We start from the raw sequence: 17,701 nt of genomic DNA, 5'->3' as shown, positions 1-17,701 counted from the left end.
AATGGCGGTGATCTGCGATTTTAAGCAGTACTGTGACATTACGACAGACAGATCAGACACTTTTGACAAATTTTGGGGACCACTGACATTTATACAGCGATCAGTGCTATAAAAATGCACTGATTACTGTGTAAATGTCACTAGCAGGGAAGGGGTTAACACTAGGGGGCAATCAAGGGGTTAAATGTGTGTTCCCTCAGTGTGTTCCAACTGTATGGGGATGTGACTTACTAGGGGAGGAGACAGATTGTTGTTCCTACTTAGTAGGAACAAACAATCTTTCTTCTCTGCCCTGACAGAACAGGGATTTGTGTGTTTACACACACAAATCCCTGTGCTGGCGCTTGTGCACGTGATCGCACGTGGCTGGCCGCGTTCGTGCCCGCCGGCCATGCGCAACAGATTCCCCGCCCCATGTGCGCCCTCTGGCAGCCACTAAAGGGAAGGACTTACCCATTCGGGAACCGGTTAAAGCTGATCTCCAGGCAGATTTAAAAGACACAAATGCAGCTTTGTAATAAATGTAAATGTATTAGAGCATTAAATGTAAATATTTTGTAAACTTAAAAGTACCTGAATTTAACTTGGAGTGACCCTCTTACAGTCTACTATACATTCTGTACAAAAAAGCTCAGAGAATGGGAGGGGAAAAAAGCACAAGGAGGCAGAAAGGTGTGGTGAAGTGCAATGGGCATGCTGATACGAGGAGAGAGCAGAGTCACAGAGAAATTAGCTCATCAATCTGCTGCTTCTCCTTTCAGGCCCCGTACACACGAGGAGACATGTCCGATGAAAACGGTCCACAGACCGTTTTCATCGGACATGTCTCCTGGGAGCTTTTGGTCTGATGTGTGTACACACCATAAGACCAAAATCCCCGCGGACAGAGAACGCGGTGACGTAGAAGACACCGACGTTCTCAAACACGGAAGTGCAATGCTTCCACGAATGCGTCAAATCAATTCGACGCATGCGCGGGATTTCGGGACGCTGGTTACACGTCATAACCAGCGGACATGTCCGATTAGGTGTACTAACCATCGGATATGTCCGACGGACATGTTTCCAGCGGACAAGTTTCTTAGCTTGCTAAGAAACTTTTGTCCGCTGGAAACCCCTGTCCGCTAGGCCGTACACACGTTTGGACATGTCCGCGGAAACATGTTCGACCGTGTGTACGCCGTCTCACTGTCCAGTCAAAGGGTTTAAAAATCTGCAGCAGAGAAAAATCAGGTCCCCCTCCCCTTCCAGACAGAGCTGGGCTGTGTGGGTGAGCTGTGTAAATCGTGGGACTGGATAGAGTCCAGGGATATGCAAATAGTGGACCTCCAGCTGTTGCAGAACTGCAAGTCCCATGAGGCATAGCAAGACTCTGACAGCCATAAGCATGACACCCAGAGGCAGAGGAATGATGGGACTTGTAGTTTTGCAACAGCTGGAAGTCCGCTAATTGCTAAAACACAGATATACAAAACCTTTGGTGTGTAAACAGCCCTCATATATGTATTTCAGCTGCATATTTTGCTGTTCAGCTTTAACGCAGAGGTCAGTTAGAAAAAAAAAATGAATATGCAGCAAAGGAGCTTAGTAGACAGGTCACATTTAACAAGCTCAAGAAATACTGCTATAGAAAATATGGATTTATTAGTTAAACTTTATCAGCTGGTATGTTGGTAATTTACTGAAATACGAATCCTGCTGTCAGGATACAATGGCTTAAGGATTACTAATAAAATAAAATCTGTTTTTGATTCAAGCTCACCACATAAAAACCCTGTTTTATTACATGTCCCATAACTAAATATGCTATGTAAATAGGCACTTTATAATTAGGTGCAGATTATTATCATTATAGGATTATGTATTGTATCTGATTCAGGTCTGCTCAGGAGTCTTGCACCTGGCTATTGTATTACAAAGGCAAATGTCAGCCACATTTCTCTTTTTTTCCTCTAGATTTAATGTTGAATGCACAGCAAGTACTGCCATAATGGGAGACACATTAGGATTGTGTTTCCCAATGTTAATAACAAGGAGAATGTTATTAGACTAAAAGACACAAAGCTATATTCGACAACACAACATGAAGTTATCCACACACTATCCCCTAAAACATGGATCCAATTTCACAGACACGGGCTCCATAAAATCTATTGCTCTGAAGCATGGCGCACTCTAATATTGTGGATGACAATAACAATTTAAAATCTCTGTTTTCATCTCTGCCTTTAATGGAAGGTTTACAACAGTTAGGTCATCTATTGTATTGTTATTATTGCTGAGATAAGGATGCAACCAAAAAATCAACTGGATGATAAAAACCAGCTACATTAGACTGTATTGATAATTTAGCTTTTACTAACATACAGCTCTTGGGTCAGCTGCGGTCACGAATCCCTTGTGTCTCCAGTAGACAATATTTATGCTCGTGTTATCCAATGCAAATGACAAAGGGAAGATAATGAGGGCTACATGGGCAAATATGATAATTCTTTGTCTACAGTACTGCTAATAGGTTTTATCATTTCCAAGTGTCCTTAGCTCAAGCCAGAAATGTTTTTAAAGATTTATAAAAAAAGATGGGAAATATGTGACTGAACAGCCTATAATGATTAAAAAATATATGTTAATATGTATTAAAATAGGCGATTGTAAGCAATTGGCTCCATTACATCACTAATGCCGCGTACACACGATCAGGCTTTTGCCCGGTCAAATCACATCGGAATTTCATTGGAAAAAAATAGAACATGTTCTATATCTAAACTCTGATGGAATTCATCGGAATTTTCAATGAAAAAACTCTGATGGGGCTACATACGATTGGAAAATCCGATGGAAAAAGTCCACCAGACTTTTTCCATCGGAAATTCTGATTGTGTGTACAGGGCATAAGTGTAACAATTTTTTGCCCAGTAAGTTATTGTAACTTTGGCACTAATTATAAATTGTTAGCCTAAAGGAGTCCATAGATAAGTCAGTTATTTTGGTTCAACCACTGGGCTGAATAGAAAACTGACCCTATTCCCTCATCAACACATTTAAGGTGGATGGGAGAATACCCTCTGCTGTGTCACTGTATTCTGACAACTGGGAAACTTCCCTGCTGTCAGAATACACTGATCAGCATTGCAGGCTATACAAAGCTGATTGAGCACAGAAAATCTGATTGGTATATCAACTTCTGTACAACCACAGTGCCCATACATGGATCTAATTTCTGGTGGTCTCTGCTGAACCGGACAAACTTCGATCCATGTTTTCTCAACTTAAAGTGATATTAAAGGTTTTATTTATATTTATTTTAAATAACAAACATGTCATACTTACCTCCACTGTGCAGCTCGTTTTGCACAGTGGCCCCAAACTGGGGTCCTCCGACGGCTCTCTTGGCTCCTCCTTGCTTCAGATAACCCCCTCTGGGAAGTTCTCTCCCAAGGGGGTTGCCTTGCGGGCGCGCTCCTGAGTCCTGCATTCGGCGTCCATAGCCGCCGAGTGCAGGACTCGGCACGCATCATTTGAATTTGATTAACCGCAGCGTGAGCCAATGGCTGCGCTGCTATCAATCTATCCATTGAAGAGCCGAGAACCCCGGGCAAAGATCCAGTGCGTTCACGACGCAGGACTTTCCAGGGCTCAGATAAGCTAAATGGGGGGCTGGGGGGCGGTAATCGTCAGATGTTTTTTCACCCTAATACATAGGATGCATTAAGGTGAAAAAACTGGAACCTTTACAACCCCTTTAAGTTGTTTATATTCATAAAATAGCTCTTCCGTATAGCTATATAGACCTTTCTCCTTAAAGAATAAGTTCACCTTCGTACAAAAAATAATAAATGCACATATTTTTACAGGTAATTATTGCCTGTTTATTATTTTTTGTTTTAGGAGCCTGCAAAGAATTAGGAGATCAGGAGATTACTGTTGCCATGCAGGTCTCCTGCACACTGCCAGTGTATGGGTTTACCTCTACATCCTGTACAGGCAAGCCGAAACTCCCTTGCAGGAAAACTCAATGAACTACCCACAGCGCTTCACAGCACCGTTGTAGTTCATTGAGAACTACAAGCCAATGTCCGCTAAGGCTGTCAGGACTTGTAGTTCATTCATACACAGAGCTCTGTGTAAATGAATGCCATGGCTATGTGGGTGGAGCTTCTTTTAGAAAGTGACAGCTAGTACGGGGAACCTCTCCCCATACTGCTGCCACAGGGTAGGTGGTCAGTGGGTGGCGGCTGCAGCACAGGGAACATGTTACATAACCCTAAAATTGTAACCTGTTCCCAAAGGCGAACGTATCCTTTAAACCTAATGCAGAGTGCGTATTTGGGCTTATTTTAAAGGAGTTGCATTCTATTCTCAAAAAAATGTGTGAATATTCACCCTAATTATCAAACAATTTGAAATGCATTTGCACGTGATAGGAAATTCCAAAGGAACACGAGTTTATTTTTTTAAATGACTGAATAATTTAAGTGAATATACACACTATTTGTTCAGTTATGACTCCCAAATTCTTTAGTAAGGATTTCTGCATACACAACTAAAGACAGCATTCTGCCATTCAGAAACCTTGATCCAACATAACCACTCATGGGAATTGTTCCCACCAAATGGTATGCAAAAACAGCCCTGAAGAAGGAGTCTATTCCTCCGAAAAGTGTTGGCTTGATGTACATGTTGCTTATTTTGAATAAAGGTCTAGGAACCATATTTTAAAAGTCACATTTCTTTGGATACTGGGCGCTGCTTTCTTTTTTATCATTTTTTTTTAGTAAAAACAGCTTTAAAATATTTTTTTAATTATAAATACTAGTTAAAATCACCGGACCATTCTTATGTGAATACATTTACACTTAAACTCCAGGTATGCTTTTATTTATTTATTTGCATAGTTCCATTGGTCCAGCTTGGACCAATATAAGTATAAATATTCCATACCTGGCTGGTGCCTGTGGAATCAGAGAATAGCTGTACTAGCTGCCACTACTAAAGTGATCCCCGCTGTCTTCCAAGTCTGATGCTGGGTAGCTACTCTACTGCATAGTAGCCACAGGAGGTTGCTTGCTTGACATGAGTGCTATTCAGAGAATATGTCACATTTTTCTTAATGAATGTAATGCATTCTCTGATTGCGCAAGGTGAAGAGGTGGGGTGATCTCTACCTTGCCCAATCAGAAAATGTTTTGCATTCTCTGAAAAAATGAAAGGCATTCTCTGATTGGTGCCCATGCTGAGTGAGCAACCTCATGTGGTTACAATGCAGCAGGGAAGAAGCTTGGCATGGGATCCAGAAGACAGAGAGGATGACTGTAGTGCCGACTACTACAGTGATTGTTGGCTTCCACAGGGATCAGACAGGTGTGGAATATGTATACTTACATCAGTCCAAGCTGGACCAATGTAGTTATGCAGAAAAAAAACTTGCATGGAGCTCAGCTTTAAAGAAAACCTGTCATCGTTGACCTCTTCTTCTGTAAAGGCTAGCTGACTGCATGTTAGGCTGATCTCCTTGCTTCAATACTACAACTCACAGACCCGGAGACAAGCATGTACATAAACATAAAGTGGGTCAGGATAAGGACCAGGTAACTTGCAATTTAAGCAGGCGGTCGGTGTTTGTATTTCTTAACCAAACAAGTCTCATATATGGGCACCTGACATTAATCAAGTCTTTACTTACTATGAATAGGGCCATGTCTGCTGAAGTATATTTTCCCAATGTGTACATTTAAAACAAATGTGCAATCAATAAGCCAAACGTAATACATCTTTTTATATTACTTACCAGGATATACTGTTGGTTCGGGAAAAGCAGTGATTGGTTCTATAACAAAAAAACAGGAATATATAATATGTTAAAGCGTATCTATGGTCAAAATGTAAATTTATATATTAATTTCCTTATTGTATTCTATTGTAATTATTTCTAGCCTACTCCTAATAATTTGAATGATAAACTTATTTTGTGAGGAATATCACACATTTACTTCCTTGAATTGTGTGACACGTATTCACTATGCTCTGTGAGTAGACACTGCTGTGGCACACATTTCACAGAGCCTGCCTTCTGAATTACAGAGTTGCTGAGAGGAGAAGTTTCAGGAGGAGGATTTAGTACAGGAAATCACTGCTCACAGGAAGCCAGGTACCATGGGATATGTAGTCCTTAGAAATTGAAGGTAAACAGCACAGAAGAAGCTGCAGAGGAAATTGTGGAAAAGGATGGCCAGCAGAGAGGCAGAACACGAAAGGAGACTTTTCAAGTAAACTTATATTGGATTGTCAGAAACGACTGTATGTATTGCTATTACAATGCTGATGTTATATAATGAAGTGTATGCTGTGATCACAGATCTTCTTTTGAATATACAAAATTCAGGTTTAGATGCAACAACTGTTTTAAAGGGAACCAATCATGTCTCTTCTGGCATGGCTCAGTAAAGTCCTTTAACCTCCACTGGAAGCAACCATAATCCATCCGCAAAGGGTGTGCACTAATATCAAGGCTGGGGTTGGGGGGGGGGGGGTAGTGTCAGTGCAAGAAGTGTATTATATTAATATCAGGGCAAGGGGTGTGCAAAAGTATCAGAGCAGGGGGTATTTACTATTATCAACGAAGGGATGTATATTAATATCAGAGGTTGTGAACAAGTATCAAGGCAGGGAATATTCTCTAGTATCAGGAAACGGGGTGTTGACTAGTATTAAGGTTTAGGATAGGGTGTGTGTGCTAGTATTAAGGCAGGGGTATATACTAGTAACAAGGCAGGAGTTGTGTACAAGCATTAAAGGGGTTGTAAATTCAGATTTTTTTTATCCGAATGCATTCGATGCATTAGGATAAAAAGTCTTCTGTGTGCAGCACCCACCCCAGCACCCTCTAAAACTTACCTGAGCCCCATCTCTATTTAGCAATGTCCATAAGTGCCTCGGCTGTCCATGACTCTCCCTCATGATTGGCTGAGACACAGCAGTGGCGCCATTGTCACTCAAAGTCAGTTAGCCAATCTGGAGAGAGAGAAGGGGGCGGGGCTGAACCAGAGCTCTGCGTCTGAATGAACACACGGATCTGCAGCTTGGCTTAGGTGCCCCCATAGCAAGCTGTTTGCTGTGGGGCATTCGACAGGAGGGAGGGCCCAGGAGAGCCAAAGAGGGACCTGAGAAAAGAAGGATCAGGGCTGTTCTGTGCAAAACCACTACACAAGATAGGTAAGTATGACATGTTTATTAATGTTATAAAAAAAAAATGAGACTTTACAATCGCTTTAAGGAAGAGGGTCTGTACTAGTATTAAGGAAAGGGGTGTGTACTAGTATTAATGCAAGGGGTGTATACTAGTATCAATGCAGAGAGTAAGTACTACAATCAATGTAGAGATTGTGTATTAGTTTTAGGGTAGGGTGTACTACTATCAGGATACAGAGTGTGAACTAGTGTCAAGGCAGGGAGTGCTTACCATTATCAAGGCATGGGGGTGTAATAGTATCAGGGCATGGGGTGTGTACTAGTATTACGGCAGAGTGTGTGTACTAGTATCTGGGCAGGGGTTGTGTACTAGTATCAAGTGCTTTACAGTTCATATATTACCAAGGTCAAACAATGGCCCCTTCCAACAGAGCAAGGTCAGAGGTTTTACCTTTAAGACCTGCTAAAGTTTAAAGACATTTCTGACATTCCTCAAGTTTACTGTTTTAATATTGAAATGATGTTTTGTTCTTCATATTGGGTACAGGCAATGTTGTAAACCACATTGCTATGTTAATTCCAGATACAAGTACGTATCTCCCACAGGATTCATTACATTTGATTTAATATGCAATGTCGATGCCGGGCATGAGTGCAAGACTTGCTTATTGATTAGGTGTTTGGTCTATTCTGCTCAGAGCACCAGGAACAACATCCCTGCTGTTGATATGTAATACTGGAGAGGAACAGAACAATTATATTCTCATGGCTCCTATGACTATCATTAATTAAAGCAAGAATATTTTGTCATCAGCATCTGAACTACATATCCCAAAGTGATCAGTCAGCCACTTATTGCCTATCCCGAGAGCAATGGATATCTCTATGTAGAAAATATGTATATTTTTCCTGGCTCTGCAACATATTACTTCATTGTTTTCTTGGTTTGCAGAATGATAGAGTATGTGGAAATATCACATATAAATTATCACCGCTGTAACAATGAATTTAAATTTCTGGTTCAGAAATTCTAAATCCTATCTGAATAACTTCATAAAACAACTAAGAAAAACTTAGCACCTAACTTAAAGCATTTGTCCAACCAAAAGTGAAATTTTAGTGTATTTTCCGGCGTATAAGATGACTTTTTGCATGTAAAATCTTGCCCCAAAAGTCGGGGGTCGTCTTATACGCCGGGTACCTGTGTCAGACGTCGGCCATCCATTATTAAAAAAGCGCGCCTCCTCCTCTGACTGTTCCGTGATAGGCGGAACACTCATTTTCCCAGCAGAGCCTCTGTTTAGTGTTCAGCCTATCATGGATGCCTTCTCATCCTCAGCCTCGGCCTTGGAACGAGAGGACATCCGCGATAGGTGGAACACTGAACAGAGGCTCTGCTGGGAAAATTACTGTTCCGCCTATCACGGAGCAGCCTGAGGAGGCACAGCTTTTGAATAATGGATGGCCGCCGTCTGACATCTCTGCAAACAGGAGGAGGTAGGGAGATCGTCTAGGCATGTTACAGATGGCACAGTGAGGCATGTTACAGATGGCACAGTGAGGCATGTATAGATGGCACAGTGAGGCATGTATAGATGGCACAGTGAGGCATGTATGATGGCACAGTGAGGGGTCGTCTTATACAGTGAGTATATCCCAAAACCAACATTTTAGCTGGAAAATTAGGGGGTCGTCTTATATGCCCAGTCGTCTTATACACCGGCAAATACGGTACTGTATTTATTGGCGTATAACACTCACTTTTTTACCCTGAAAATAGAGGGTAAACTGTGCCTGCCTGGTATACGCAGGGGGCTGTGGAAAGATTTTTCCCTGAAACTTCCCTCTTAAAGTTAGGGTGCGTGTTATACGCCTGTTCGTGTTATACGCCGATAAATACGGGTATGTTGAACTTTCATCTTTATGCACAAACTTGTTTGACAGGAAACTTAGCAAACAAAAAAATGTCTGATCATGCCTTACCCATACAGTCTTCCGGGGGGATGTCATTAGCTATTCGAATGTCATCCACAGCGATCTCTCCTGATTGGCCCCGTCCAACAATCCCCTCAATGACAACCTGCAAAGAAAGATTAAGGAATTGACTGGTCAATATTACTCTACAAAAGCAAAATACTAAAAAGAATAACCTTCAAAAGCCAAGCACCTAAAACTTTGAGATATTTCCTAAAACCTCTGTGATTTTCAGCCCTATTCTTTTCTTTGTGGAGAAAGGAACAATTATTAGGAGCACTGAGTGCTTAGATTTTTTTATACACTTTCATGCCTGTAAACACATCAATTGTTTCTTAATCCGTATACTACTTAGTTATCACTACTAAGGCCTTAAGAGGTCACATCCCTAGCAAATACTGGATAGTTTATCAGTCTACCAGCGGATGACTGCCCTTTCTGACCTAATGTATTTGCATAATCTGCATCCACATTATTAACAAACAATTATAGGATGCATCTCTAAACTATAACACTACAACAACTTTATGAAATGTAATGTTCACAAATTATTTTATATAACTAAAGACTTTTCATATTTTTTTCTGTCTTTGAAAATCATCAAATAATCAGCATTGGATTTACTTTAGCCTAGGGAATACTGATGTAGATAGACTAGCTATAGCTATTCTCCCCTCTGCCCAATACAACTTGGCCTGGGGTTAGTGTGTTGAATATTGTGTTACATACAATTCTACAGTTACTACACTAGCCATATAATTTGTATTTTAAATTAATTTCTCAGAATGGGCTGAATGCATCCTTGCTGCTATAGGTGACCAAGAAAAGCACAAAGAGGTCTGTTAAACATCAGCTATGGGTTCCTCTGGTTAAGAACTAAACAATTAGAATTTAAAATGCAATTTCTTTTCTAGCAGCAAGGCACTTCCTCACTGACTGCTGATTAATACAGTTGCTTATCTCCTCAATAATCAATGCAATCATGTCTGTCATTAAAAGGGAACAGCACAAGAAAAATAGCAGCTTAGCCTTTCAATAGCCATTTGCAAGAATTTGCATCAGTTCTGAACTGTGGCCTTTTCTAAAACAGTGACTGCCATAAAACAGGAGTACAATTTAATTAAATGCCAAAATGGCTGTTTATGGATTTCTTTCCAGAATGGTTTTCACAAAAGGACATTCCGACTTTGTTGCCATAGGCTGGAGATGTAAGTGAACTGAATACATTGTCAATGTGATATAGAGAAAAGCATATTGGCAATAGGACATAAGCATGTATACATGAGCGTGAGTTATGCCCGTACACACGATCCAAATAATGTCGTCCGAGGAAGAATCGTACAATAATCGGATCGTTAGTACAGAGCTTTTGAGAGACGATCATGGCGATATTATTTTATCGGACATGCACAAAAAATGTTTTCCTACGGTACCAGATCGTACGATTTTCGTTTAGTCAGTACAGTTGTCCTCCGAAAATACAATACAAATACATTACAACACATGACATCACTTTCAATTTTTTTTCCTGTCGTACGAGAATTTTCGTGACTTTAATAACCTTATTAAATTTCTACTTGCGACTATTAAGCGAAAAAAGTCGTACAATCTGTCGTACGATATTTGGATCGTGTGTACGGGGCATAACATGGATGTACAGATAGAGAGATACAATGTCACTCACATAAAGAAGAAAGAATATGAAGATGTGTGAAAAACACAAACATTTTCTTTGATAGAAGGCGCTTCATAAGTACAGTCTAATGACTCCTACAACATTTGACAAGTGATTAGCACCTAGATTTTGCTTGTTGCCAATGGATCCGTTCATGTGCCACTTCAAGAGCAATCCATGTCAGATTTTCCCACCTTATTATCACCCAATTACATCATCTGCGTTTCTGCACTATTTATAAACTGCTCTGATTTTTGATCAGCTGCACAACCACACATGTAAAATTATACATCGAAATATACAGTAAATATCATATATCCTGTATGTTTAATCTCAAAGCCTTCCATCTTCTTTTTAAGTCTTTTTTAATTTACACATCAAACCATGTCAAGATTTCCACCTGTCTGTAGCCGGTAGCTATTATTTTCTCCACTAATGTTACCAACATAATAAAGATATTTTTTTTTTCATCTTGGATTGCTTTTACTTAATGTATAGCTAAAACCAAAAGTGTGGAAAGGTTAAGACCTCTGTGAAGTCTTTATTCCTATCTCGCTGCTGGGAAGTTTCACCCTTTCTATATGTCCTGGTGAACATTGTCACCTAGAGAAGACTAATGGGAAATCCAACATTTTACTGTTGTCTCTGGAACAAGAATAGGGGATACCTTGAGGATACCTCTTCTGGTGACAACTATCTAAGTGAAGACTTCCCATAATTAGGAGAGATTGGCTCTCACTTCCTGCTATATCGCCAATACAGGAAGTAAAGGGAAATCTCCCTAACAAGATGAAAAAAACAAGCATGTTTGGGTACAAAAAAATAAAATAACTACTGTATTTCGAAGTTTAGATAAACTTCAAGTTTCATATATAATCGTGACCGGCTAAACCACTGACCAAGCACCACAAAATTGTAGCGAGTTTATACAAGTTCAATACAGATTGTGTCCTCATTGGATTCAAAGAAGGACTTATGACCTCAGAGCTATAATATTTCTGGGTATCTTAATAGATATAAACATAGATGGGCTTAGATAAATACTGACAAACCTTTCAGAAATCACTACGGGAGTGGTAAAACTATCAAATGAATCCTTCTTATGTTTAAACTATTGGGTTTTCCTCTGGTTCTGCCATATCACTATGGAAAATTATCGCCTGCTAGGAATGTTAAGTATAAGCATGCACTCAAGAAAATGTGAAGACAATTTGGGTCTTCAGCTTGCTGGTGTAAATTTCAAATAAATATGGAAATGTTATTGAAAAGTAATAATTGGATTATTACTCTAAAGATTTAATATAGCCATGTGTCAAAGCAAGTACACATGTAGGCATCATTAGTCCTCTTCCCTGAGAACCAGGTATTATGAATATATATATATATATATATATATTTAGCAATCAGGCAAGAGAGACAATCACTGTTTAACTGGTTGACAAGAGGGTAAGCATTATCTTTAGAAAAAAAGGTTACTACATGTAGTAGAAGCTTTGTGTAACCAAAAAAAAAAAAAAAACTGCAGCTCCTATGACATATTGGGTATAACACATGTACCTTTCAAAGGCTGTCTTTATTCCATTTACTCTGACTGCTTGGGCTGATGTTTCATTTCTATCTGATTACAATCACAGTTGAAACATAGAGCTGATACCTGCATGTCTAAACTACAGGGAGTGAAGAATATTTTTTTTTTCGTAGCAAGACAAGACTTCAAAATTCTGCCGAATACATCAAACGCCTAATGCCATCCACAAAGACCCAAATACTGCTATAGATCAGTGCTTTCTGAATAACAAGCAGCGTACCATTTAGTTGCTATAACAACACGAGAAACAGAATGAAAACAACTCTGCTTAACTGAAGTCTCCGATGGGAGCCATCCAGATTCTCCTGTAATATTAAAATAAACACTATAAATCCTCTTAATACAAATCTCTTATTGCATATCTGCCAGAACTGTCCCTTTAATTCAAATCTCTTGGAAGTTGGATTCTCTCCTGCAGTCTGTTGACAATTTATTAACCTGATGATATATATATGCACACTGTAAGGTATCACAGATTTTAAAAACTGTCTAATGGGGCCTGAGACTAATTTAGGGCTCACTGTAATCAAGAATAGCTTGCATTATCCAGGTAAGGCATAGACTAATAATTATGGTGTTCAGAGGCACAGCTGGGAAAAGAGAGGCAGCAAAAATGAATTCTGTTTTTGTTTTCCTTTGTGAAAAGGCTTGGAAGTCAAGCTTAGACTAAAGCTATCAGTATACAGTAACTTGATAGTGCATTTTTTTTCATAAGTGCCCACCCACAGCACTAACATCGGTAAGTAGGTGCATTATGTTCAACCTTTGCCGTTTATGGAAAGGCTAAAGAAGAAAAATGCGTATGAGCTTATCACTTATTTCTAAAACTCAACTTTAGCCCATTTTTTCTCTTAGTTTATTTTTCTGCAGTCTGTGTCCCTGTTGGGGAAATTTAGACTAGTTATACGCAACTGGATTTTTCTCGGTCAATCTGTGCGCTGAATGAGAGAAAACAGATTCCTCCATCCATGTTAAACAGCATTGATGGAGGAATCTCTCTTGCCAACTATTATATTCAGACAGTTTTGGCACCCATGGTTGTTTGAATATCCAAACAGTGACTGCATCTGATTGGATTCCCCTTCCCTCCAACTCAATGAGAAATACAATAATTAAAAGCTGGCAGATTTTCCTACTATTTTACGGTCTACTTGGGTAGGGCTCTGCAGCAGTGGCATTTTAGTTTTAGTCCCATTTTAGTCTTCTGCAAGTGTTTTAGTTTGAATTCTCGTACACACGACCGGTTTTCCCAGCAGGAAAGCTGCCATGAGAGCGTTTGGCCGGTAAAACCGGTCCTGTGTATGCTTCATGGCAGTTTTCCCGACAGGAAAACTGCCGAAAAAAATAGAGAACCTGCTCTCTATTTTCCCATTGGGATTCCCGTCTGACTTTTTCCCGTCGAGAAAACCGGTCGTGTGTATGCTTTTCCGAGGGTAAAAAAACGTGCATGCTCAGAATCAAGTATGAGATGAGAGCGCTAGCGTTCGTAATGGAGATAGCACATTCCTCACGCTGCAAATTATTATTAAGCGCGAATCGTCTCTCACCAAACTTTTACTAACACGCGATAACACGAGATCAGCAAAAGCAGCCCAAAGGGTGGCGCCATTGGAATGGAACTTCCCCTTTATAGTGCCGTCGTACGTGTTGTATGTCACCGCGCTTTGGACCGGATGGATTTTGTATGACAGTCTGTATGGAAGACAAGCTTGGCAGGAATCCCATCGGGGAAACCAATGTTTTTTTTTTTTCTGAGGGGAAAACCGGCCGTGTGTACAGGGCTTTAGTCATTGACTTTAATGCCATTTTAGTTTTAGTCCCATTTTAGTCATCGTATTTTAGTCAACTAAAATCTCCAGTACATTTTAGTTGAATAAAACCATTTTAGTCAACTAAAATCTGTGTTAGGTTAAATTGTAGTGCATTATTTAAGCATAGCTCTAGAATATACAAACTCATTATATACTCCTTGAGTAAAAAATCTTATATCGTGTTAATATTTATGATATTAAGGTTGGAACAAACTCTGCTATTCTCTCTGCTCTGGACGTAGGCGCTTGGCTGGCAGTCGTCTCGTGAGTCGGGACTCGGGAGTGGGACAGTGTCGTCTGGCAGTTGCGATGCACACAGACGCTTGCTTGCTTGCTGGGAGCAGAAGCAGGCAGTCCCTCCTTGCAATTTTCGTTAACGAACGAAAAAGGATTTGATTTTCGTCATAGTTATCGTCAGTCGACAAAAATTTGCTATACTTTTCGTTTAGTTTTCGTCACATTTGTAAAAATCCCGGTAGCGAAAACTTTGACGAAAGCATTTTGTTGATGAAATTAACACTGAGTGCCAGGTGTAACATGACCAACGATCCCATATTTGTATGCACTCAATCCTAACCCTCTATTATTACAGGATTAGCTTTGATCTTTTTACCCCTAAAATTCACATCTTGTTAGTACTGGACAATAGTAGAAAAATGTGTTGAAATTAATAATTAATCATTTAAAGTGTGGTCTAGTATATGAGTGCTATAATTAAAAGTTTGGCCACGTGATCTAGTGTAGCAGCTCCAAATTTAATCTGTGAGTTTAAACAAAAAACTATTCCAGCTTGTAAAGTAAGTGCAACTTTTTGGACTACTTACAGATAGAGTCTAATCAGAACTACATTCAACAACAGTCCTCCCAACATAGCATGTAACCGCCCAAACTCCTTGCATCAATAACTGGGCAGAGGTTTTATGAGGGGGTAAGCCAAAGCACAAAGCACTTGGCTTCGCCCACCAGAAGTATAGGATTTTGACTTTTTTTAAAACAAATAATATAGTTTATTTGGAAAGGTTCTTTTATTTCTTCAAACTTAGGTTTTTATTTGTTGGTTTTCATTTGCCTGCAATTCAGTTGTGATGTATTTGTAACTGTATTTCAGCATTTTGATGTATATTTCATAATGATGAAATACACAAAGGAAAGATAAGGCTGTCTGGAATACTTTTAGGATGAAAACACAGAAATTCCCATGAGATTGTGTTTTTACTTTGTAGAAACATACATGGATTCCTGTCTCTTCTGCAACTATCATTGCCAGGAGTATTGATTTCATCTGCAGCTCCTCCTACTGGAGACATCTAGTATTGCGTACAACAGCCAGTTAGGTACAGCAGGTCCCAATTAAGCAACAGTAAGATGGAAATCAAATTCATCTGGAAAAAGTACTGTCCCTTCATTGTTTTAAGCCTGTAACAACTCAACAATGCTCATACTCACTGTGGATTAAAAAGATCATGTAGCTATTTAAACAAAGTTAAATTTAGCATGAGGCTGATTTAAAAAATGCACATTAATTAATATTATGTCAGGAAGGGGCTATTTTTAAATAGAGCTCTAAACTCCACACATGGAAAAAATATATTTTGAAAGTACAAATATGTACAATGTATACAATTATCATATTAAATATTCTTTCTACAATATGAAACAGAAGAAGTCGTGATAAAGTCTCTCCAGAGGGTAGAACTGTGTTTTGTTAGCTACAAGTAAAGAAAATGTTTTAATAGCGGAAACACCTTGATCCAATTGCCTTCTTAATTCTGTTATAATGTGTCAAGTAGATGATACTCATTCAGTTTATCAAGATAAAGAAATCGGTTTCCCTGATCCACTAATATTATGGCCTGTTATGCCAACCCAGGAATGTTGGGGATTGACTAAAATAGATCTTCAGGTGTCTTTTTGCCAAGTGCTATTTTGCCTATTCATGGCACTACGGAAATCTTGCTGTGATGCCAATCAAATCACTGCTAACAGGGTGTAAAGGAAGCGCATAAGGTGAAAATATTTACATAACCATTAAAGGGCATCACCTGAAAGAAGATTCTCACCTTTAAGTGGCATTAAAGTGTTACTAAACCCACAAAAATGAAATCAGTCTGTATATGCAGTAAAGCATGCTTCATACTCACTGTGGAACTTAAGGGGTTGATCCTCCTTGCTTTTAAAAAGTGCTGTTTGATCCTGTCTTCAATGATCCTCCCCTTCTTACACAATCTATCTCCTGAGAGAACAGAGCCATGTGGGCACGCTGCACATACTCAGTTTGGTGTGTATTGCTAGAGAGTCTTTTTTTTCTTTGGAGGGTGCATGTGATCGGCACATGGCCAATCAGCACTCTCTGGACAGGGGTCTTGCAGCCTCAAAGGACAGTAGAATTAAAACTCCTCCTACAAGCTTTAACTTTTAAGAAGTCATAAGACTTCTATATACTGCTGATGAGAAAAGGTATTTAGCAGTTTATATTTACTAAAAGAATTGCATGTCCATGCTCTGTGTACTGTGGGAGACCAGATATAGTAAATGCAGGGCCCTGGGTTTAGTAACACTTTAAGCCCAAAAAACGAAATTTTATATAGCTAACCAATTAGAATGACTCAATTCCCTATTTACACATTCAAGGTGGATGGAGGAATCTTCCTGCTGTGCCTTTGGATTCAGACAGCTGGGAGACTTCTCTGCAGTCCGAATACACTGATCAGCTATAGCCGGCAGCCCTGATCAAGTGTAAATTATCCAACAGAGTAGTTGTACAGAAGTTGATTAGTAGATCGACTTCTGTACAACCACCCTGCCCATACAAGGATCAAAATTTGGCTGGTGCCTACTGAACCAGATGAATATTGATCCATGTATGGCTGACTTTACACTACTCCATCCTCAAGTTGAAATGCTGCCATACACAGAAGTCTCCGTTGCTTCTCCAGTAGAGTGGAAACACCCTAAGGCCCCGTACACACCATAGAATCCATCCGCAGATAAATCCCAGCAAATGGGTTTCAGCGGATAGATTCTATGGTGTGTACATGCCAGCGGATCTTTTTCCGCGGATATATCTCCCCTGGGATGGATTCCAGCAGATCGAATATTTGCTGACATGCAGAACATATCCATCTGCTGGAATCCATCCCAACGGATGGATCCGCTGGTCTGTATAGACTCACCGGATCCATCCGTCCGAAGGGATCCCCCGCATGCGTCGTAATGATTCGACGCATGCGTGGAATTCCTTATATGACAGCGTCGCGCACGTCGCCGCGTCATAATCGCGGCGACGCCGCGACACATCATCGCCAGAGGATTTCGGCGTGGATTTCAATGCGATGGTGAGTACACTCCATCGCATTAAAATCTGCTGAAATCCTCGAGAGGATTTATCCGCGGAAACGGTCCGCTGGACCATATCCGCGGATAAATCCTCCCGTGTGTATGGGGCCTAAGACAGGGATAGCGTTA

At 40.0% G+C, this 17,701-nt stretch overlaps 1 protein-coding gene across 3 annotated transcripts in view; it reads right to left on the bottom strand.

Moving 5' to 3' along the window:
• NRP2 (neuropilin 2) overlaps positions 1-17,701 on the bottom strand; it is a 181,308-nt gene that overhangs the window by 32,886 nt on the left and 130,721 nt on the right. For all 3 annotated transcript variants that reach the window (XM_040357294.1, XM_040357293.1, XM_040357292.1), the window contains exons 14-15: positions 9,172-9,268; positions 5,789-5,827 (exon numbers count right to left, since the gene is read on the bottom strand). In XM_040357294.1, coding sequence (XP_040213228.1) covers positions 5,789-5,827; positions 9,172-9,268 — 136 coding nt within the window. The remainder of the gene's footprint in view (positions 1-5,788; positions 5,828-9,171; positions 9,269-17,701) is intronic.

Source organism: Rana temporaria, chromosome 6 (assembly GCF_905171775.1).
Source record: "Rana temporaria chromosome 6, aRanTem1.1, whole genome shotgun sequence".
Classification (NCBI taxonomy): domain Eukaryota; kingdom Metazoa; phylum Chordata; class Amphibia; order Anura; family Ranidae; genus Rana; species Rana temporaria.
This window is presented reverse-complemented; position numbering and strand designations above follow the sequence as displayed.